Below are 24,731 nucleotides of genomic sequence, written 5' to 3'. Positions count from 1 at the left end.
ATTTACACAATTAGAGACAATAGTAGCCTCTATAAGCAGGTAAAATATAAACCAAATCTATCAAGTAGTTTTCGAGATATTTGAAGTTAAAATGTTCTCTTTATATAACGGAAACAAACTTGTAAACCTAAATATCTCGTTTTCTGGTCGATAGATTTATACTATAATTTACACGATTATAGACAATAGTAGCCTCTATAAGCAGGTAAAATATAAACCAAATTTATCGTGTAGTTTTCGAGATATTTGATGTTAAAATTTTCTTTTTATATAGCGGAAACAAACTTTAAACCTAAATATCTCGTTTTCTGCTGGATAGATGTTTACTAAACTTTACACAATTATAGACAATAGTAGTCTTTATAAAGAGGTAAAATATAAACCAAATCTATCGAGTAGTTTTCGAGATATTTGAAGTTAAAAGTTTTCTGTTTATAGAACGAAACAAACTTTTACCCTAAATCTCTTGTTTTCTGCTCGATAGATTTTTACTAAAATTTACACAATTATAGACAATAGAAGTCTCCATATACAGGTAAAATATAAACCAAATTTATCGTGTAGTTTTCAAAATATATCTCGTTTTCTGCTCGATAGATTTTTACTAAAATTTACATAAATATAGACAATAGTAGTATTTATAAAGAGGTAAAATATAAACCGAATCTATCGAGTAGTTTTCGAGATATTTGAAGTTAAAATTTTCTCTTTATAGAACGGAATCAAACTTTAAGCCTAAATATCTCGTTTTCTGCTCGACAGATTTATACTATAATTTACACGATTATAGACAATAGTAGTCTCTATAAACAGGTAAAATATAAACCAAATCTATGGAATAGTTTTCGAGATATTTGAAGTTAAAATTTTCTCTTTATAGAACGGAAACAAACTTTAAACGTAAATATCTCGTTTTCTGCTCAATAGATTTTTATTAAAATTTACACAATTAGAGACAATAGTAGCCTCTATAAGCAGGTAAAATATAAACCAAATCTATCGAGTAGTTTTCGAGATATTTGATGTTAAAATTTTCTTTTTATATAACGGAAACAAACTTTAAACCTAAATATCTTGTTTTCCGCTCAATAGATTTTTACTAAAATTTACACAATTATAGACAATAGAAGTCTCCATATACAGGTAAAATATAAACCAAATTTATCGTGTAGTTTTCAAAATATATCTCGTTTTCTGCTCGATAGATTTTTACTAAAATTTACATAAATATAGACAATAGTAGTATTTATAAAGAGGTAAAATATAAACCAAATCTATTGAGTAGTTTTCGAGATATTTGAAGTTAAAATTTTCTCTTTATAGAACGGAAACAAACTTGTAAACCTAAATATCTCGTTTTCTGGTCGATAGATTTATACTATAATTTACACGATTATAGACAATAGTAGCCTCTATAAGCAGGTAAAATATAAACCAAATCTATTAAGTAGTTTTCGAGATATTTGATGTTAAAATTTTCTTTTTATATAACGGAAACAAACTTTAAACCTAAATATCTCGTTTTCTGCTGGATAGATGTTTACTAAACTTTACACAATTATAGACAATAGTAGTCTTTATAAAGAGGTAAAATATAAACCAAATCTATCGAGTAGTTTTCGAGATATTTGAAGTTAAACGTTTTCTGTTTATAGAACGAAACAAACTTTTACCCTAAATCTCTTGTTTTCTGCTCGATAGATTTTTACTAAAATTTACACAATTATAGACAATAGAAGTCTCCATATACAGGTAAAATATAAACCAAATTTATCGTGTAGTTTTCAAAATATATCTCGTTTTCTGCTCGATAGATTTTTACTAAAATTTACATAAATATAGACAATAGTAGTATTTATAAAGAGGTAAAATATAAACCAAATCTATCGAGTAGTTTTCGAGATATTTGAAGTTAAAATTTTCTCTTTATAGAACGGAATCAAACTTTAAACCTAAATATCTCGTTTTCTGCTCGACAGATTTATACTATAATTTACACGATTATAGACAATAGTAGTCTCTATAAACAGGTAAAATATAAACCAAATCTATGGAATAGTTTTCGAGATATTTGAAGTTAAAATTTTCTCTTTATAGAACGGAAACAAACTTTAAACGTAAATATCTCGTTTTCTGCTCGATAGATTTTTATTAAAATTTACACAATTAGAGACAATAGTAGCCTCTATAAGCAGGTAAAATATAAACCAAATCTATCGAGTAGTTTTCGAGATATTTGATGTTAAAATTTTCTTTTTATATAACGGAAACAAACTTTAAACCTAAATATCTTGTTTTCATCTCGATAGATTTTTACTAAAATTTACACAATTATAGACAATAGAAGTCTCCATATACAGGTAAAATATAAACCAAATTTATCGTGTAGTTTTCAAAATATATCTCGTTTTCTGCTCGATAGATTTTTACTAAAATTTACATAAATATAGACAATAGTAGTATTTATAAAGAGGTAAAATATAAACCAAATCTATCGAGTAGTTTTCGAGATATTTGAAGTTAAAATTTTCTCTTTATAGAACGGAATCAAACTTTAAACCTAAATATCTCGTTTTCTGCTCGACAGATTTATACTATAATTTACACGATTATAGACATTAGTAGTCTCTATAAACAGGTAAAATATAAACCAAATCTATGGAATAGTTTTCGAGATATTTGAAGTTAAAATTTTCTCTTTATAGAACGGAAACAAACTTTAAACGTAAATATCTCGTTTTCTGCTCGATAGATTTTTATTAAAATTTACACAAATAGAGACAATAGTAGCCTCTATAAGCAGGTAAAATATAAACCAAATCTATCAAGTAGTTTTCGAGATATTTGAAGTTAAAATGTTCTCTTTATATAACGGAAACAAACTTGTAAACCTAAATATCTCGTTTTCTGGTCGATAGATTTATACTATAATTTACACGATTATAGACAATAGTAGCCTCTATAAGCAGGTAAAATATAAACCAAATCTATTAAGTAGTTTTCGAGATATTTGATGTTAAAATTTTCTTTTTATATAACGGAAACAAACTTTAAATCTAAATATCTCGTTTTCTGCTGGATAGATGTTTACTAAACTTTACACAATTATAGACAATAGTAGTCTCTATAAACAGGTAAAATATAAACCAAATCTATGGAGCAGTTTTCGAGATATTTGAAGTTAAAATTTTCTCTTTATAGAACGGAAACAAACTTTAAACGTAAATATCTCGTTTTCTGCTTGACAGATTTATACTATAATTTACTCGATTATAGACAATAGTAGTCTTTATAAACAGGTAAAATATAAACCAAATCTATCAAGTAGTTTTCGATATATTTGAAGTTAAAATGTTCTCTTTATATAACGGAAACAAACTTTTAAACCGAAATATCTCGTTTTCTGGTCGATAGATTTATACTATAATTTACACGATTATAGACAATAGTAATCTCTATAAACAGGTAAAATTTAAACCAAATCTATTAAGTAGTTTTCGAGATATTTGAAGTTAAATTGTTCTCTTTATAGAACGGAAACAAACTTTAAACCTAAATATCTCGTTTTCTGGTCGATAGATTTATACTATAATTTACCCGATTATAGACAATAGTAGCCTCTATAAGCAGGTATAATACAAACCAAATCTATGGAATAGTTTTCCAGATGTTTGAAGTTAAAATTTTCTCTTTATAGAACGGAAACAAACTTTAAACCTAAATATCTCGTTTTCTGGTCGATAGATTTATACTATAATTTAAACGATTATAGACAATAGTAGCCTCTATTAGCAGGTATAATACAAACCAAATGTATGGAATAGTTTTCCAGATATTTGAAGTTAAAATTTTCTCTTTATAGAACGGAAACAAACTTTAAACGTAAATATCTCGTTTTCTGCTCGATAGATTTTTATTAAAATTTACACAATTAGAGACAATAGTAGCCTCTATAAGCAGGTAGAATATAAACCAAATCTATCAAGTAGTTTTCGAGATATTTGAAGTTAAAATATTCTCTTTATATAACGGAAACAAACTTGTAAACCTAAATATCTCGTTTTCTGGTCGATAGATTTATACTATAATTTACACGATTATAGACAATAGTAGCCTCTATAAGCAGGTAAAATATAAACCAAATCTATTAAGTAGTTTTCGAGATATTTGATGTTAAAATTTTCTTTTTATATAACGGAAACAAACTTTAAACCTAAATATCTCGTTTTCTGCTGGATAGATGTTTACTAAACTTTACACAATTATAGACAATAGTAGTCTTTATAAAGAGGTAAAATATAAACCAAATCTATCGAGTAGTTTTCGAGATATTTGAAGTTAAAAGTTTTCTGTTTATAGAACGAAACAAACTTTTACCCTAAATCTCTTGTTTTCTGCTCGATAGATTTTTACTAAAATTTACACAATTATAGACAATAGAAGTCTCCATATACAGGTAAAATATAAACCAAATTTATCGTGTAGTTTTCAAAATATATCTCGTTTTCTGCTCGATAGATTTTTACTAAAATTTACATAAATATAGACAATAGTAGTATTTATAAAGAGGTAAAATATAAACCAAATCTATCGAGTAGTTTTCGAGATATTTGAAGTTAAAATTTTCTCTTTATAGAACGGAATCAAACTTTAAACCTAAATATCTCGTTTTCTGCTCGACAGATTTATACTATAATTTACACGATTATAGACAATAGTAGTCTCTATAAACAGGTAAAATATAAACCAAATCTATGGAATAGTTTTCGAGATATTTGAAGTTAAAATTTTCTCTTTATAGAACGGAAACAAACTTTAAACGTAAATATCTCGTTTTCTGCTCGATAGATTTTTATTAAAATTTACACAATTAGAGACAATAGTAGCCTCTATAAGCAGGTAAAATATAAACCAAATCTATCGAGTAGTTTTCGAGATATTTGATGTTAAAATTTTCTTTTTATATAACGGAAACAAACTTTAAACCTAAATATCTTGTTTTCCGCTCAATAGATTTTTACTGAAATTTACACAATTATAGACAATAGAAGTCTCCATATACAGGTAAAATATAAACCAAATTTATCGTGTAGTTTTCAAAATATATCTCGTTTTCTGCTCGATAGATTTTTACTAAAATTTACATAAATATAGACAATAGTAGTATTTATAAAGAGGTAAAATATAAACCAAATCTATCGAGTAGTTTTCGAGATATTTGAAGTTAAAATTTTCTCTTTATAGAACGGAATCAAACTTTAAACCTAAATATCTCGTTTTCTGCTCAACAGATTTATACTATAATTTACACGATTATAGACAATAGTAGTCTCTATAAACAGGTAAAATATAAACCAAATCTATCAAGTAGTTTTCGAGATATTTGAAGTTAAAATGTTCTCTTTATATAACGGAAACAAACTTGTAAACCTAAATATCTCGTTTTCTGCTGGATAGATGTTTACTAAACTTTACACAATTATAGACAATAGTAGTCTTTATAAAGAGGTAAAATATAAACCAAATCTATCGAGTAGTTTTCGAGATATTTGAAGTTAAAAGTTTTCTGTTTATAGAACGAAACAAACTTTTACCCTAAATCTCTTGTTTTCTGCTCGATAGATTTTTACTAAAATTTACACAATTATAGACAATAGAAGTCTCCATATACAGGTAAAATATAAACCAAATTTATCGTGTAGTTTTCAAAATATATCTCGTTTTCTGCTCGATAGATTTTTACTAAAATTTACATAAATATAGACAATAGTAGTATTTATAAAGAGGTAAAATATAAACCAAATCTATCGAGTAGTTTTCGAGATATTTGAAGTTAAAATTTTCTCTTTATAGAACGGAATCAAACTTTAAACCTAAATATCTCGTTTTCTGCTCGACAGATTTATACTATAATTTACACGATTATAGACAATAGTAGTCTCTATAAACAGGTAAAATATAAACCAAATCTATGGAATAGTTTTCGAGATATTTGAAGTTAAAATTTTCTCTTTATAGAACGGAAACAAACTTTAAACGTAAATATCTCGTTTTCTGCTCGATAGATTTTTATTAAAATTTACACAATTAGAGACAATAGTAGCCTCTATAAGCAGGTAAAATATAAACCAAATCTATCGAGTAGTTTTCGAGATATTTGATGTTAAAATTTTCTTTTTATATAACGGAAACAAACTTTAAACCTAAATATCTTGTTTTCCGCTCAATAGATTTTTACTAAAATTTACACAATTATAGACAATAGAAGTCTCCATATACAGGTAAAATATAAACCAAATTTATCGTGTAGTTTTCAAAATATATCTCGTTTTCTGCTCGATAGATTTTTACTAAAATTTACATAAATATAGACAATAGTAGTATTTATAAAGAGGTAAAATATAAACCAAATCTATCGAGTAGTTTTCGAGATATTTGAAGTTAAAATTTTCTCTTTATAGAACGGAATCAAACTTTAAACCTAAATATCTCGTTTTCTGCTCAACAGATTTATACTATAATTTACACGATTATAGACAATAGTAGTCTCTATAAACAGGTAAAATATAAACCAAATCTATGGAATAGTTTTCGAGATATTTGAAGTTAAAATTTTCTCTTTATAGAACGGAAACAAACTTTAAACGTAAATATCTCGTTTTCTGCTTGATAGATTTTTATTAAAATTTACACAATTAGAGACAATAGTAGCCTCTATAAGCAGGTAAAATATAAACCAAATCTATCAAGTAGTTTTCGAGATATTTGAAGTTAAAATGTTCTCTTTATATAACGGAAACAAACTTGTAAACCTAAATATCTCGTTTTCTGCTGGATAGATGTTTACTAAACTTTACACAATTATAGACAATAGTAGTCTTTATAAAGAGGTAAAATATAAACCAAATCTATCGAGTAGTTTTCGAGATATTTGAAGTTAAAAGTTTTCTGTTTATAGAACGAAACAAACTTTTACCCTAAATCTCTTGTTTTCTGCTCGATAGATTTTTACTAAAATTTACACAATTATAGACAATAGAAGTCTCCATATACAGGTAAAATATAAACCAAATTTATCGTGTAGTTTTCAAAATATATCTCGTTTTCTGCTCGATAGATTTTTACTAAAATTTACATAAATATAGACAATAGTAGTATTTATAAAGAGGTAAAATATAAACCAAATCTATCGTGTAGTTTTCGAGATATTTGAAGTTAAAATTTTCTCTTTATAGAACGGAATCAAACTTTAAACCTAAATATCTCGTTTTCTGCTCGACAGATTTATACTATAATTTACACGATTATAGACAATAGTAGTCTCTATAAACAGGTAAAATATAAACCAAATCTATGGAATAGTTTTCGAGATATTTGAAGTTAAAATTTTCTCTTTATAGAACGGAAAGAAACTTTAAACGTAAATATCTCGTTTTCTGCTCGATAGATTTTTATTAAAATTTACACAATTAGAGACAATAGTAGCCTCTATAAGCAGGTAAAATATAAACCAAATCTATCGAGTAGTTTTCGAGATATTTGATGTTAAAATTTTCTTTTTATATAACGGAAACAAACTTTAAACCTAAATATCTTGTTTTCCGCTCGATAGATTTTTACTAAAATTTACACAATTATAGACAATAGAAGTCTCCATATACAGGTAAAATATAAACCAAATTTATCGTGTAGTTTTCAAAATATATCTCGTTTTCTGCTCGATAGATTTTTACTAAAATTTACATAAATATAGACAATAGTAGTATTTATAAAGAGGTAAAATATAAACCAAATCTATCGAGTAGTTTTCGAGATATTTGAAGTTAAAATTTTCTCTTTATAGAACGGAATCAAACTTTAAACCTAAATATCTCGTTTTCTGCTCGACAGATTTATACTATAATTTACACGATTATAGACATTAGTAGTCTCTATAAACAGGTAAAATATAAACCAAATCTATGGAATAGTTTTCGAGATATTTGAAGTTAAAATTTTCTCTTTATAGAACGGAAACAAACTTTAAATGTAAATATCTCGTTTTCTGCTCGATAGATTTTTATTAAAATTTACACAATTAGAGACAATAGTAGCCTCTATAAGCAGGTAAAATATAAACCAAATCTATCAAGTAGTTTTCGAGATATTTGAAGTTAAAATGTTCTCTTTATATAACGGAAACAAACTTGTAAACCTAAATATCTCGTTTTCTGGTCGATAGATTTATACTATAATTTACACGATTATAGACAATAGTAGCCTCTATAAGCAGGTAAAATATAAACCAAATCTATTAAGTAGTTTTCGAGATATTTGATGTTAAAATTTTCTTTTTATATAACGGAAACAAACTTTAAACCTAAATATCTCGTTTTCTGCTGGATAGATGTTTACTAAACTTTACACAATTATAGACAATAGTAGTCTTTATAAAGAGGTAAAATATAAACCAAATCTATCGAGTAGTTTTCGAGATATTTGAAGTTAAAAGTTTTCTGTTTATAGAACGAAACAAACTTTTACCCTAAATCTCTTGTTTTCCGCTCGATAGATTTTTACTAAAATTTACACAATTATAGACAATAGAAGTCTCCATATACAGGTAAAATATAAACCAAATTTATCGTGTAGTTTTCAAAATATATCTCGTTTTCTGCTCGATAGATTTTTACTAAAATTTACATAAATATAGACAATAGTAGTATTTATAAAGAGGTAAAATATAAACCAAATCTATCGAGTAGTTTTCGAGATATTTGAAGTTAAAATTTTCTCTTTATAGAACGGAATCAAACTTTAAACCTAAATATCTCGTTTTCTGCTCGACAGATTTATACTATAATTTACACGATTATAGACAATAGTAGTCTCTATAAACAGGTAAAATATAAACCAAATCTATGGAATAGTTTTCGAGATATTTGAAGTTAAAATTTTCTCTTTATAGAACGGAAACAAACTTTAAACCTAAATATCTCGTTTTCTGCTCGGTAGATTTTTATTAAAATTTACACAGTTAGAGACAATAGTATTCTCTATAAACGGGTGAAATATAAACCAAATCTATGGAGTAGTTTTTGAGATATTTGAAGTTAATGTTTTCTTTTTATAGAACGGAAACAAACTTTAAACCTAGTGTTTAAAGTGTTCTTATCCTAGTGTTCTTTTTATTTTTTAAGAAGTGGGTTTATTTCTTTCGTTTTAATAATATCAACTAATTTTAATTTAATTTTGTGTACTGTTTTATTTTATTTTTTTCCAACATGTTTAAAGTAATTGTTTTTGTTGCCTATTTATATTTCTTTTTTTTTTTTAGATTATTTTTTTTTTTTACTTTTTTGCTGTAAATACTGTACTCATTTGTATGGCTTGTGCTTCGCAAATAAACAAATTAATATAAATAATAAATAAAAAATAAACTTCCTCTGAGTAGGTGTAAGAGCATGATGGCACTTCTCAGCGAAATAGAGGAGCTTTAACTACTTCTTCGTGCTAAATTTTATTAAAATCGGATTTCGGTTCATAGAAATATTGGTAATAATAGTTTTAGAAAGGGCCTTATTTGGGTGGGTCGAACTCCGCTCCTAATAAGGCACAGCGTCGAGACTTTTAAAGTACAAACTTTCGATTCGAATGACACTTTGAAAATTGGTTCACGTGTCGATAATTTGAAACGATTGCTATACTTCCCCTTAACAAGTGGAAGAGCTGATCGTCGCTTTAATGTTACGTCGGGGAGCCCTAACCCTATCATCCTAACAAATTTTATCAAAATAGGGCCAAGTTTTACAGAGTAATTAGTAATAATAATTTTGGAGGGGTCCTAACATAAAGGGTCACAGCGGTGCACAGCGTCGAGACCCTCAAAAGGCACATCTACATAAAATTCTGAATCGAATGACACCTCATTCATGAAAATCGGTTTAAGCGTTTAGGCGCTACGCAGTTTACAAAAAAGGTAACATGAACAAGAACATTTTTTGAAAAAGCCGTTTTTGCTCATTTTCGGCAACTTTTTTCTCGAATTAAAGTTATAAAGGAGGGTTTGGCCCTTTATTTTAAAGAAAATTTGGGAATTCTATCTTTTATAGAAAAAGAGAAAAAAATTGCCAAAGTTGGGTTTTTTTCAACGTTACGCTTTTTCGTGCACTTTTTGACGATCAACAAGGGTTGATCCTACCGGACAGTTTTAATACCACGATTAGTAAAAATATTCAAGGAAGCCTAGAAGATCGAAAATTGGCAAATATAAGCTCAATAATTCTTACTGGATGGCCCGAATCCCCAGGCCGCCCTGGAGCTCCCATCAGCCCAATATCTCCTTTTGGTCCTGGCTCTCCACGAGCACCTTTGGCTCCATTCAGACCAACCAAGCCAGGAAGTCCTACTTCTCCTGGTAATCCTGCAGCACATTTCGGGTAGGGTAAAATACTTTTGAAGATTAATAGCAGTATGCTACTTACAAGCAATAAATCATTCAATGTTTTTACATCATTTAAAAACATTTACATGTTAGCAGAGACATTCACCTACCTGGTGGTCCTGCATTCCCTTGTTCTCCTTTAGGACCATGAAAGCCTCGTTCACCTTTAGCTCCAGGTAATCCTACAAGTCCTTGTGGGCCAGGAAATCCTTGAAGACCTTGTGGACCAGGAGGTCCTCTATCACCAGCACTTCCAGGCGGACCAGGTTCACCAGGATACCCTGGTGCCCCTGCTTCTCCCTTGTCGGCAGGTTCTCCCGGCGGTCCCACAGGACCAATCATACCTTGCGTCCCTCTTTCACCAGGACGCCCTAGGATTTCAGTTATATAGTCTTGTAACAGCCGTTTCTTTTCTTTATTTCATTAATTATAAATATAAATTACATAATACCTGCAGGTCCTTCAGGACCCACTGGACCAACATCTCCTCTGTCGCCTTTCGCTCCAGTTGCACCGGTTAAGCCCCTGGAGCCAGGTAGTCCTACTAAGCCTGTAGGTCCTATATGACCTTTTTCTCCTCGCAATCCCGGAGGACCCTGATGAATTAATTTCTAATTATAATAATAGTTATAAATATTGTTAATTGTTTTTGGTGACTGATTCATTAATTCAGTAGGAAGAAAAGAATAATGCCAATTTCAGTCATGTTTTTTCCATTTAGTTACAATACATTGCATTTTAATGAATTTGTATAAAGTTATGTAGTTTACGAAAATTATTTACCTTATTGACAATAAATATATTCCATAGCCCTGAAAATGACCTAGTCTCTAAGTCGAAAGCGCGGCAAAATTAAAAAAAATCATGACTAAAATTGACATTATTCTTTTCTTTCTTCTGGATAATAGTTATACGTAGTTTGTTTAATAATGCTGACAGTGTTATGAATGCTCCTCTCGCAGCTACAGCCAAAATACCTCGCGAGCAAGTTCATTCAATGCGACAAGACATTTTTTAGCCTCACTTTTTGGTATTTTTCTTTGGCTACATGTTTACTCTTATATACAGAAATAACACATAAATTAATCACATGTTAATGAGAAATTTAGATCTGATGTATTTCTCGACGAATATATTTTATTTAACCTTAATTCATAACTAAACTCAAATACTTTCAATTTAATTATCGCGTTGGTTAACCATTTGCTATAAGAATTGTATTCTTGGAAGTAAATAATTATTCATTTATTCATCTAAACTGAAATAATATGACCACAACTCTAGTCGTACGGAGAGTATGTACTACCCGAAATGACACACCAAAATGTGAGGCTTGATAGTAAATTTATCAAGATTAGTCTGTTACCCTGGGAACCCCTTGATTCACCTCTCCCGGGTTTACTGTTCTCTCAACTAGGCAATATTACCCGCGTTGGTAATTCACTTGTTTAAATGCTTTAATTTCTTCTTCAGTGCCAGAATAAGAAAGTCAGGTAAGTAATGAAAAGTTGGTAGGTAAATCTGCCCTCACAAGGAGAATTTGAAGTTGAAAACAAACTTTGTACATACAGGTGGTCCATCGTTGCCAGCTATTCCGGTAGAACCTCTGGAGCCTGGCTGACCTGGAGGTCCAGTTGCCCCTCTCTCCCCTGGAGGTCCTCTCTCACCTCTGTTACCTGCTGCCCCAACTGGTCCAGGAGGACCGGTTAGTCCCGGCTCTCCATCTTTCCCGGGCACTCCAGCTATGCCAGGAGAGCCTGGTAAACCCTAAAAAATGTAAAAAAAAGGGACACAAATTAACTTTGCTCCACTTACTTAAAGAAGTTCTTTACGTGGGATTGCACTATTTCTTTTTCTCCAGAACTTTCCTATAATATTTTTCCAAGAAAAAGTGATTTTCCTAAATTGACACTTTATGAAAAGTCTATAAAGATTGATAAACGCCTAAAAAAAAAAAATCATTCAATAAAAGTAAAACTACTTTTGATAATAACACTGAAGGGGGCTTCCTAAATTGAGAATACGCTGACAGGTTTTCTATTTATAAAAAAAAAGCCTCCAATAACAAAAACAAATTAGTAAAACTACAAATTTAATTAATTAATTAATTTATTTAATTTTAACAACTGGTTTAACGCATATACGTTATACAGTTGGAGATGGACCACAAGCCACGCCCTCACCAATAAAAGCATAAAAAAAATAGAGGAATCTATTTCTGAAATAAAAACCACACCTCCCCATTTGATAAATGAAGTTGGTGCCTGTATCTCGCTTCTGGAAGCACCGAAAAAAATTTACAAATTTAATTTGGATTTCTAACAAAAAACTAAGGGAACACGTATTTTTTAGTTTTTTTCTAACTATCTTAGTTTCCGAGAAAAAGTCGTTATCCATATAGCAACCTTGTTGTTCTCCAGTAACTACGTTAACTTAACATAAAACTATTGAAGCGCCTCTAAAAAGCACCATTGAAACAGAACGAACCAAACTTATCCGCTTAGATTATAACAAGTCTTTACCGTAAATTCCATTTCTCTTATTTTTTTAGGACCCAGGACTTCAATTAAGTATTTCCGATAAAGCCAATCAACAAATCTGGCAATATTTATTTATTTTATTTTTTTCACAAGCACTATTAAAAGAAAGACATTTATATACCTGGAAACCAAGAGAACCTTGCGGCCCTGGAGGACCTCTCTCTCCTGCTTGACCTGGCGCCCCTCTAGGTCCTTGAACACCAGGCAAACCATCCTTGCCAGGATCACCTCTCGGCCCAATACTGCCCGGGGCTCCTGGTTCCCCATCTTTTCCTGGTTCTCCCTATAAGAATGTACGCATTCTAATCATTCTTCAAATTTATCTCTTAGTTGTATCAAGATTATTGCTGACGATACCGTCATTCCTTTTTCACCCGGAGCTCCTAAAGGTCCGGGTAAACCTTGTAATCCTTGGTGACCAGGCTCTCCAGGTTTTCCATCCGCACCAGGTGGTCCTCGCTCGCCGGGTGATCCTACTTTACCAGGTGCTCCCGGCCTACCAGGAAGGCCCCTAGTACCCTGAGTGATATTGGAAATGTCATAAAAATAATAAAAGGCATATTAAATAATAAAGAGAATTGTAAACTAAGAATTTTACCTGTACACCTGGTGTTCCCGGTCGGCCGAAGGTCCCAGTACTTCCCTTTGGTCCTGAAGGACCGACTGGTCCTTTATCTCCCGTCTGACCTGCCTCGTTAACTCTAAATTAGCATAACTTAAAAAATAAAATTTGGTCGTGAACAAGAATCTTGGCGATCTTACCTTTAGAGCCAGGAGCTCCATCAGGTCCAGGCAGTCCCCTAGCACCAGGAGGGCCGCGTTCACCCGTGGGACCTGGAGGACCTACTGGACCTACCCCTCCTCTTTTACCTCGCTTACCCTCAGGTCCTTCAGCACCAGGAAGTCCCCGAACGCCCACTGCCCCACTCTCTCCTTTAGAACCTGCTTCTCCTTTAAATCCACGTTCCCCTTGAATACCCTATTTAAATGGAAACTTCAATTGTAAATTTTGATCTTTTTTATATGACTAGAGTTTTTGATTAGATAAGTATTGTATTGACTACATTGTCATATCATTTAAGAAAACGTATTCTACTCTTTTTGTAACATGAAATGTGGCCAAATTATTATTCAAACAATGTGATTGAATTTATAAATTGGGGCTGAGAGATGGCCTACTAATTTGAAAAAATAAAGAATCTGGAGGTTTAATTAAAACTTACGTAATGTTTCTAAACTGAAGACATATTTTACAAATAAATGTGATTTCAAAAAGGCAAAAAGAATTACTATTCTGCGATATGTTGCATACACTCAGTTACTAATTACCTGCTCGCCTTTAGGTCCTTGCATTCCTGGAGAGCCGGCTATTCCTGGAGGACCTCTTGGACCAGGAAATCCTGGAGGACCAAGTGCGCCCGTTGATCCTGGACTTCCCTTTTCTCCAGGGGTACCATCTTTGCCTGGAAAACCAGGTACACCAGCCTCTCCTGCTAATCCTGCTCTCCCTGGTTCACCTTAAATATATAAAATAATAAATAAATTAATTAAAAATAGTTTCAAGAAAAGTGAAGTTAGTAAACTGCAGTAAGGGAAGAAAGACAAGTGAGTGTGCCCAGCATTCCAGTAGCACAGCGACCTTGCTTTCTTTCAATGGTGTAGTTAGCTGAGTTAAGAAAAACATAGACCACAATAAATCCCAGATTTTTCACCATTATCAGGGCTTCGAGTGAGTAGTTGAAGTTGTTTTGTTTGTTATTTAAACATGAAATTGCAGTTTAATGCAACGCCAGTTGCCAGTACTACGGCTTTAAAAATTTTGCTTAATTTACTGCATTTTAAGGCTGCTACTATTTCAGATCACATGTATTTTAGATAGTTATGGAACAAATAAAACTATTTCTACTATTTAGAACTCCTTAAAATAGCGATCTTAGAATACATACACTTCTACTTTTAAAGTAACCTATCTCAACCACTAACCAACATCAATATGTATTCACGATCAGCACATGCTTAGCGCTTCTTAAATGTGGTAGTGTATTGAAAACAGAAATATTTTGCTTTTATATTTACCAGAGCAAATAGAACCATCTTCCTGAAAGCTATATTAATTAAGGATAAGTGAATCTATTTTAATAATAATGAAAATTTATTGTAAACACATTAGTGAAGAATCTTGGAGATTAATGAGGAGTAATTGAGAGATAAAGGGCTGCACCTACCTCTCGGTCCTTGAAGACCCTGGCTACCTTTCGGACCTTGAGCTCCTATATCACCCTTCGCTCCTGGCGAGCCGGGGAAGCCAGGAGTGCCTGGTTTTCCGACTGCTCCCTGCAGTAATTAATGAATTACTTCAAACAGTTTAATAGTAAAACCACAAAACCCTAATTTTTAGGAAAGGGGAAGGAAGCTCTACTTGCTGTAACTTCACTAAGCATCCCTGCACTTGTTCTTAAGCCATTGCATTTGCTGCAATGAACACTTGTATTGAGCTGAAACTTGTATTTCTCCCTGTCTAAGATCAAATAGTTATAAAAAATTAGAAAATCAAAAACCCTTTGTAGTGTATTTAATTGATCCAAATAATGACTTCAATTGATGTATTGTAGACGGGATAGCTTTGGCAGTTTTTCACCCAGAGTTGAGCACGCTCGAGGAATTATCTTTAAGACGCCAAAGTTGGTGCAAACATAAAATAAGTTGTCATAAAATATACTGAAGGGAGAATAGTTAGCGGTTAATGTACCTTGGTGTACTCTTTATCAATTTCCATTTAAACTTAATGCATTGATTGGAAACTCACTTCAATTTCAAGCATTTTCCCAGGTAACTCCGTATAAAACAGAAAAGTAAAGTAATGCCTATTTTCCAGGCGGGCTCGACGTCCAACTACCAATTTGGTGACGTGGACTGTGGCGTTTAGTAAACATACTTTACTATAAAATTGTCGTATTAAAAATTAAATAAAATCCTAAGCCTAGAACGAATATCAAGCACCCAGCAATCACTATACATATTAGCTACGCAGGTCTCGCCCCTATCCGCTTGGCTACCGTGACGCCTAGGAAAATCCACGAAAGCGGTGTTCTTAAGGCGGGGGTAGTCTGTGTCGTTTTAGTACATCACAGCTTAAAATATCTGTCTAATGACACAAGAATGTATGTACAAGCAAATATGAAGTCAAAATCCCAGTTGGACTAAGAATCAGTGCCCTAGAAGTGCGACGAAGGGTTTCATTCATTTGAAATGGACATGACTTGTGCCAGACCTACCACTTTGGTGGGAAATTTTATCAAAAAACGATAATCTGCGTAAAGCTTTACTTAATGGATAATGATTCTTTGACCATCGTATAATTTTATTGTAACTGTAATATTGAAGCCAACTACATTTTTAGAACAAATTCTAGGTTTTAAGGATATTTAATTATATAGACTAATGAGAAACACGGGTAGTGAGGAGTGTTTATACCAAACGTTTTAGGTAACTAATCGGTAACATTATGTTAGGAGTTTCTTGGAGACAAAATTAGAACAATGCTTTAAGATTGAGTGTACCTACAGATTTAATTTTTCTAGCAATGTGTCAAACCAAATTCAACTATGGAATGTGACAGACTCACCGGGGGGCCGGGTGATCCTGGAGCCCCATCAATTCCTCGTATTCCAGGCGGCCCTGGGGGACCCTCTCTTCCACGTTCCCCTCTTGGTCCTGCCAAACCCTATTAAAGAAAACAGAAAGTAATTAGCAATCATTTGTTTCTACGTAGCTTGGTACACGGAGTTACACTTACTAAGGGTCCTGGAGGACCTGGAGAACCTGACAGTCCTGGAGGACCTTTCTCTCCTTGCGGTCCTTGTTCTCCCTTAATTCCATCTAATCCTGGAAAACCTCTGTGCCCTTTAATACCAGGAGTGCCTGGCATGCCCGGAAGCCCTCGCGGACCCATAACCCCAGCCGGACCTAGCGGCCCCGCTTCACCATCCTCTCCGGGTGCTCCCTGCAAAAGAGAAAAGAAACTACAGCCATGCATTCACTACATTCTATATGGCATTCTGTTGGAAGTGAGTGACAGGTAAGTTTAATTTTTCCTACTTACATCCTTACCAGGAAGTCCTGCCAAGCCTCTAGGACCTTGTGTTCCTGGGGGCCCAGCCGGCCCCGGCTCACCTGTTTCCCCTCTCATTCCCTGGAATCCTTGAGGACCTGCTGGTCCTGGTGGTCCTATATTATACGAATAAAATATAACAAAAAATTCTTATCTGGCACAAAACTTCTTAGTAAAAAAAAGAAAAAAAAAGAAGCAGGAATAACCTGATTAAGAATAAACTTAGAAATACCTGGAGGTCCTCTCGGGCCAACAGGCCCAACCTGGGCTTGTAAATAATGGAAAGCTTCTGGCGGATATCCTGCAGCTCCTGGACCTTTATCATTGTTAGCATTTGCTAAAGCTACTTGCTGATAGTATGTGCCCACCTTCAAAATACATAAGTATGTTGGTGATATGGCACAAAGTTTTACAAGCTAGAGACACTTTTAGGCTGGTAGTTAGAAGAAGACGGCATTAAGTAATAAGTTTTGAGGACAGTTGTGTTTTCTTCGCATATGCCATATTGTTTACTTTTATACCCTCCTCAGCAATAGAATTGTTTTTATTTTAAAGTTTATTTTTATTGTTACAATACTCTTGATTTAGTGTCTGAGAAAATGTATTAGAAAAGAAAAATTAATTGCTAGTTTTTTTTTTGTTTTTTTTTAGTGCATCTTAAACCGCTAGGCAGCGTCAGTAAAAATTGTTCATCTTTTCTTATGATTTATTTTTTCGCATCAGCTTTAATTATTTACTGTAATTTTAATTTATCACAAGTATATAATGCGTGTTGAATTACAACTAGACTGAGTTTCTCTGAAAAAGAAAAGAGAAACGACACTCAAAGCCGATAATTCACTTCTCTCTTTTCAATCCTAACCTGCCCTTTTTTTCCTACCCACTCTTCACTCGAAGCTCCGAGCATGCGCCGAAAGACGGGGGTGGAAATTAAAATTAAATATCTCACAAGTATTTTGGAGAAACGAGATAAAAATGAAATGAAATAAAAATGAATACTTTCTTGATTTTCATGTTCACTCATTCCATAAAATTTGTTTCATTTGAAACATATAAATCAAATGAAACAAAAGATTAATTTTCTATTCGTTTTTCAGTTAAGGCTGGCCCTCGCATTGCAATTAATATAACACTGATTGGATTACTCCGTGAAATTGGACGAATTATCCTATCCCTTTCTTATAAATTACCTAGGGGAATGTTAAAGAATTGCAATCTACTTCTTGAAAAAATTTAAATATATATACCTAGAAAATGTTAGAAAAATAGCTATTCTTCTGATAGTTGTAAAACTATTTGTCACTTTAAGGTCATCATATGACATTTGAAGTATAAAATTATTTCCTGACCTATCGACTACTATAGTCAGGAGTAATCTTGATAAGTTATTAATAATAAAAAAGGACTGAATATATATTAAAAATAGCAACCGTTTAAGAAAAGATCCCTTACATCTGGTACAACTCCAGGTGGTCCTGGATTACCTGGCGTTCCAGGAATTCCAGGAATCCCAGGTGCTCCAGTTTCTCCTGGATGACCCCGAGTCCCTGGCAGGCCTTGTTCTCCCTGTAACACTCATAATAATAATTATTATTATTATTTTTTTTTATTTTTTGCGCATCAACAGCTGAGGTCATTAGCGCCCGGAGCTTTATCCAGTGCACTGTCGGCCTCCGGACAGTGTTCTCTCGTTACAGACAACACTGTCCATCACCGTACAGTGAGCTGTAAGAAGCTCCTAGGAAGAGAAAATCTAAGGGTCAGCTGCTGGATTCGAACCCGGGACCTCCGCGTGGGAGTCCAGTATGCTAACCTCATAGCTAATCCCTTCCCTCTCATAATTATTAATCGCCTATTTGTTAATAAGTAAGGTTATTAAAGGCTACAGTACAGTGCATTCATTACCCTTGGACCTGTGGGGCTGACAAATGTAGGACTTGCTGACTGCAAAAAAAGAAAATATTTCATCAATCCAGCCATATAACTTTAGAAATGTTTGTTAATAAAATCTTTGTGTTTGAAGAAGGCTGACTAATCGTACCTCGTGATGGCTGGGTGGTGAGGGTCTCGGCTCATCTGCGGAACGAAATGAAATCAACAGATTTAGTGCACAATTGGATTGAGTAAATTTTTTTTTTAATATACATTGCGGACATTAGGAATTAGGTATTAGGGACATTACTTATTTATAATGATGTTTTTTAACTACTCTGAAATGGATGTTCACCAGTTGGCCACTAGCATGAAAAGCCTTGAAAGGAACCAAAGCCCAGCTTGCTTATGCGTGATGTGGATCAATGGGGACTGTTCCTGCCCAGAATGGTGCTATTCCACGTTCTTACACTTCTCCATAGCGTGATTAAGAGGTAGGCGTAGGCGCCTTCCACAGTTGGGCACTAGCACCAGCGAGTTGTTATCCCTGACTGCCAGCTCCCCAATCCGTAACTTCGCTAGAGTCGAAGTGTGGAAGAAATACTAGTAAGCATGTGAACAAGTACAGCTTCGTAACAAATATTACCTCAAGGCTGAGAACCAATCCGTTAAATAAAAACATGCGTTTATGTGATTCCCGAAATGTGTCGAGGACCCAATAAGCAGTCTGACATTCGGAAGGTATGGATAAATTTTCCGACATCTATTAGGAGGAAGTTCACGCAACTGGAAGATGGCTGGCTTCAGATTAAAAGCGACAAGAAAGAGATGTTATCAGTTTTTTGATAGCCAGGCTGCCACTTAAATGAGGAAATGCTAAAAGTTGGCTGTAGAAATGGATATTTTCCGAAATTGTTCTTTTGCGCCCCCCTAAAGTCAATATTCCCAACAAAATATTTGAAATAAATTTTAGCCAGAGATTTCAATTCTTTCTAATTCTAGTAGGCATCCACTCTTCCATTGAAGACCAGAGAACAGTAAATCTATTTTATTAATGCCAATGCGGAAAAATAAAATTTATAATTTACCTGCACACTTAGGACAACATTCTCCTAATGGAACGTATTTATACGTATCGCATTCCGTATCAATACAAACGACATCTTGACAATCACCTGGAAAAATAATATTACTACAAAATAGCATGATTGGCACATATAACTAATCGCTTACTGGAGTCCCATTGGAAACCCAAAAAGTAAATGACAGCATTACCCCTGGAACACGGCTCTCTCTGAGAACACTCGGCCACGCCCCCCGTACACTTGCATGTCGTGCAGTCGTCAGCTTCCCACTCTTCTCCATCATTGAATGTTTTCCCTTCATGTCTACATGTTTGATGTGAACGATTTGCTGAAATGTATTCGTATATTTTAATAAACAGCTATATAATCAATGCCAAATGAAAGAATTTTGTCTAAAATACTTTCTCGTCCATTAGTGTCTATATGGAATCCAAACGGTGGTTGTAGAGTCGATGGAGTGGTGCGATAAACATGCGGAGGTCCTGTGCGCTCTAGAATTAGAGAACTTCATCGATAGTTTTAGAAATTATTTTACAATAAAAACAAGAAAATTCATATGCAAACCTGGAGCCACAGTCGGTCTAGGATCTACTCTGTTGCCTTCAGCTCCTCGATCTGCCGATCTAGCAGTTGTAGAAGTTGTTGCTGCAAAAGACAACAATATTAATGGCGGCTGTTCACAATTTCAAAGAGTTTCTTTACTTTTGCTTGCCCCTTCGAAAATTGCAACTATTGCTAAGATGTCAAACTTTTGATATTTCGTTTTCAAGGAAAAATACGTTTAGGGAATTCCTGGATCCAAAAATTGCCCAAGAAAATGGACTTAAAATGTAATTGCATTTATGTCAAACCATAATTTTCATTTGAAAATCTTTGAAAATTTCATTTTGGGTACTTCCGAGGAAGAGGGATGGTTATGCTACATTTCAGCCAAACAAGTTGATCTATCTCTTGAGTGTATTTACCGCGTCATCTGAGTGATGTATCTCTGACTGAAGGAAATGGAGTGACGGGAAGTCTCACAACTCCCTAAAGATTTTTTTGAATTACTTGTGGCTTTCTCCCAAATGGCACCTACGTTTTTCTGTAAACTTTTCATTTATATATATGACTGAAAAATTTTAAGGAAAATTATTTCAGGCTAATCATATTAAAGTCAAAAGACGTTAAATCAGTTTAAATTAAACAAAATCTTTACAAAGTTGCACAAAAGGCATAAATCGAAACAAATTTTAATAATGACATTCTTCATTTTGACGAGTGAAAGGACTCTTGGAGTTACTCGTTTTTATGAATTTCTCGGAACAGGTAAATAATACCCATGTAAGTCCAAGAAGATATTATGTATTTCTTAAAAAGGTAAATATAAACTTAACAAAACACACACGTTTTCATTTCTCTGCTCTCCGCAAAACCCTACTGTCCACCAGTGTTCCCTCTAAGCTGTGCGCTTGTGCGCGCGCACATACATTTTAAACATAGCGCACATGAAAAATATTTGCGCGCAAAAACATTTTTTGATTAAAACGAAACAAAGAAACCGGTTGCAGGAACATATGGATATGCTGATGAGAGTAAAATCATATATGAATGACGGAAACAATGTAAATTTAAGTTAAATTTATGCAGAACGTTAAAACCAAAAGGCAGGAGAGAGAAGTTAGAAAATAAATACCATTCATAAAAAATGTAATCCTTAATTCTAAAATTGTTCAATAATAAGTAATTGTGAATTGTCGTTCTTGTTTGTTTGTTTTGACGAATGTGTTAATTTAAAAAATTAGAAGCAGACAACGTTTTTACATTCTAAGTATTTAAATTTTCTTATTTTCCATATGAATCGAAAAGGTAAGCCATAGTAATCAGCTAAATTCTGTCTTCACGATCTAATGATTTGACTTTATTTTAGTGTAGATTTTTCATTGTGTTCCGTTGTAATGTGTAGTATGCTGTAAGTTCGAGTCAATGCCTATAAGTAGGAACAAAATTTGGCTGAATATTAATACTATTATTGTATTATCTTTTTTGCACTTTTTTAAATTGCCGCACAAAATTTGTTTATTTTAGAAAAAACTGCACACAATTAAAAAAGTGTGCACACAGGTCACAAAAAATTAGAGGCAACACTGGTGTCCACTCCTCTCCTGCTCAATCGATCACTATATCATATCGATATCAAATATACCACTCTCGTTTACTTTGTCTTACCCAGGAAGTATTGAATTCATGAAAATTTTTATTCTTGCAGAGCAAGAGGTGGCCTTAGTAAACCGCTATCCGTTCCGCGGTCTACCCAGTACGCTAACCAATGATAATCCCTTCCCTGTGATATAAATATTTTTATTTTAATAATAAAATTATAAATTTACAAGATTTTTTAGGTGACTTTATGTCGGTTACGTGCTTCATTGCCACATTGAACCGGTTCTAAATACATATATTTGCCACACCCAGGCTGTGGACCTTCTTCAAAACTTGTATATAAATTTTGGCCTCAAACTTCAAAGCTTGCACATCTTTGATTGCAGAAAATATTTTTAAGAGAATTTTTTTGGGGGAACTCTGTATTATTCGAGAACCAGAGTCGCTCTAGTTCCAACGAGTATAATCAGAAACAATATTGAGATGATATTGAATCCATGACGAAATATGGTAGAAATACAGAGATCCTTGACTTCTTTGTGACCCTGTCACTTTCGTTATGTATCACAGACACGATAAAGGATGTATATTAAATATAAATAATAATTATTTTTAACAAAAGATACGAAATTAGGATATAATATGAATCAATGTTACTTCCGATTACAGATATCATTCAAGGATGTTTAGTTCATTCTAAACATTCTTCAAAACAAAAGATGTTTGTAGATTTAACTTCTGGTTTGTTAAGTATCTTCTTTTTGCCCCAAGGTTTCTATTAAACTCTCAGTTTTATTTTTTCAAACTCGGAATTCCAATTAAACATTTAATGCCACCGGTTCCATACATCATTTGTATTATTTTCTTTAATAAAGACTTGGATAACCCTACGGTTTAGGAACCTTTAGGGCACTTATGGAGGGGAGAACTTTACCTGTGCAAACAGTTTAAAGAAAATCAATCGAACCGCAGTCGTAAATATCGCTTGAGAGCAGTGTATCCACTATCCAATGGATGAGACCGCACATTAAAATGAAATGGAACTTTAGAGATCAGTCCGAAAATATTCGTTCTGAGAGACCCTGGATACGGAAAAGAGGTTTTCTCAAATTAGTCTGAAGGTAAAGAAATACCTGTATTTTTATTACTCTTACTCTAAAACGGCTCTATCAATTTACTCCGTACTTATAAATTATCAACGCAAAATGGACATATAAAGTAAAGTAAATAAAGTAATTGCCTATATTTTCATGCGGACTTGACGTCCAACTACCAATTAGGAAAATGTACATATAACTTTAATTCGAAACATTTTTACAGGGAAATTCGACGATCAGAGGTACTTCTGGAAGAGGAAGAGAGAGGTAGTTAGGCTATTGCAGTGCCATATATGAAGTATTAATGATACGAAATTCCAAATTTATGAATCTCGATTGACCGGGTTTGGTACTTTACGGAATAGATATTTTAGTTACAAATATTTTTTCGAAAGTTGATTCTCATTTTTCATTAAGTGGTGATACACTATGTACATAAAGCTCTATTACGTTTATTTGGAACATTTTCTATAAAACTTTAGTATCAGTTCTTATTGAGAACTGAAACTGAGCAGTCCTCTAACGTGCCACAAGATGAATTTTACTTCTAAACATTTATGAGTATAACAGTGTATTGGAAGAAATTGAACCATGCAATACGGCAGTAAAAGTCTAACAATAGATTTCCGCCGAATAAGTACCACCATGTTTATTACAATAGGCACAGTGATAAATTCTAAGGGAGGAATTTACTGACCGTTGTTTTCATCGTATTCATCATAGTAGGCTGGATTGTAATCCAGATCTTCGTAATCGTCGTAGTTGTTGTTATTGGTAGGTTGGTCTGCGAATGGACGTCTTTTTGGCGTGCGAGCCAGCACTGTGCCGAAGGTCGCGACCAGTAGCAGACTCGCCAGCACCCACTTCTTGGCGCGCCGTCTCATCCTGCACTCAGCTGACACCCGACTTCAACTGGACAGTCGCCATTCTGAGGTTCACCACTATCCTGCATGTTTGCAGCCTTACACTCGCACTCTTGGTGGGGGTGACCACTCTTTGCGTTCAGAGTGTTCACTCGCCACTTCCTGATTTGTTCTGTTTTCACTTACTCACTCTCTACTTCCTGCTTTCTTAAGTATTAATAAATATTGATCTCTTCTGTTAGAAATGTTACTTTACATTACTTTTACAGGTTGCTAATAAAGCCCATTTCAATGTAATAGAGTGTAAATGTTATCTAGCCTAAAGGTAGCTGTTAGGTCCAGCAAGCAATTCAGGGTACTCTGACAGCTGTAACGGATTCGTCTGTGCTGTGTTAATTTTGCCACTTACTGGAAAAGTCAATTGTCCATAAGGTTGTTGCAGTCTTGCAGAAAGGCGGCCTCTTTATTTCCTATCATTCTGATAGATCCTGGAAATATAAAATAAGGTGATCTTGTTCCTTGCCTTCAAATTATTGCTTTTGCTAAGATAATCCTAAACAATTTTGGAGGTGATAACATATGAGAACTTAAACGCAAG

At 33.2% G+C, this 24,731-nt stretch overlaps 1 protein-coding gene across 1 annotated transcript in view; it reads right to left on the bottom strand.

Moving 5' to 3' along the window:
* The window catches only part of LOC141453013 (uncharacterized), a 90,867-nt gene extending 66,660 nt beyond the window's left edge, over positions 1-24,207 (bottom strand). Inside the window, exons 1-22 of the mRNA XM_074125694.1 lie at positions 23,968-24,207; positions 20,596-20,676; positions 20,433-20,522; positions 20,222-20,359; positions 20,035-20,121; positions 19,116-19,150; positions 18,980-19,018; positions 18,527-18,640; positions 17,307-17,442; positions 17,066-17,190; positions 16,760-16,966; positions 16,589-16,687; positions 15,189-15,297; positions 14,293-14,480; positions 13,726-13,942; positions 13,562-13,650; positions 13,321-13,482; positions 13,085-13,246; positions 11,993-12,190; positions 10,875-11,019; positions 10,534-10,794; positions 10,269-10,402 (exon numbers count right to left, since the gene is read on the bottom strand). Of these exons, the coding sequence (XP_073981795.1) occupies positions 10,269-10,402; positions 10,534-10,794; positions 10,875-11,019; positions 11,993-12,190; positions 13,085-13,246; positions 13,321-13,482; positions 13,562-13,650; positions 13,726-13,942; positions 14,293-14,480; positions 15,189-15,297; positions 16,589-16,687; positions 16,760-16,966; positions 17,066-17,190; positions 17,307-17,442; positions 18,527-18,640; positions 18,980-19,018; positions 19,116-19,150; positions 20,035-20,121; positions 20,222-20,359; positions 20,433-20,522; positions 20,596-20,676; positions 23,968-24,154 (3,003 nt within the window). The 5' untranslated portion in view covers positions 24,155-24,207. The remainder of the gene's footprint in view (positions 1-10,268; positions 10,403-10,533; positions 10,795-10,874; positions 11,020-11,992; positions 12,191-13,084; positions 13,247-13,320; positions 13,483-13,561; positions 13,651-13,725; positions 13,943-14,292; positions 14,481-15,188; positions 15,298-16,588; positions 16,688-16,759; positions 16,967-17,065; positions 17,191-17,306; positions 17,443-18,526; positions 18,641-18,979; positions 19,019-19,115; positions 19,151-20,034; positions 20,122-20,221; positions 20,360-20,432; positions 20,523-20,595; positions 20,677-23,967) is intronic.
* Positions 24,208-24,731: the final 524 nt, after the last annotated feature.

Source organism: Rhodnius prolixus, unplaced genomic scaffold, assembly GCF_049639745.1.
Source record: "Rhodnius prolixus isolate KJV_2025 unplaced genomic scaffold, Rpr scaffold_3, whole genome shotgun sequence".
In the NCBI taxonomy this organism is placed as follows: domain Eukaryota; kingdom Metazoa; phylum Arthropoda; class Insecta; order Hemiptera; family Reduviidae; genus Rhodnius; species Rhodnius prolixus.
The sequence above is the reverse complement of the archived record's forward strand: the minus strand, read 5'-3'. Positions and strand labels throughout refer to the sequence as shown.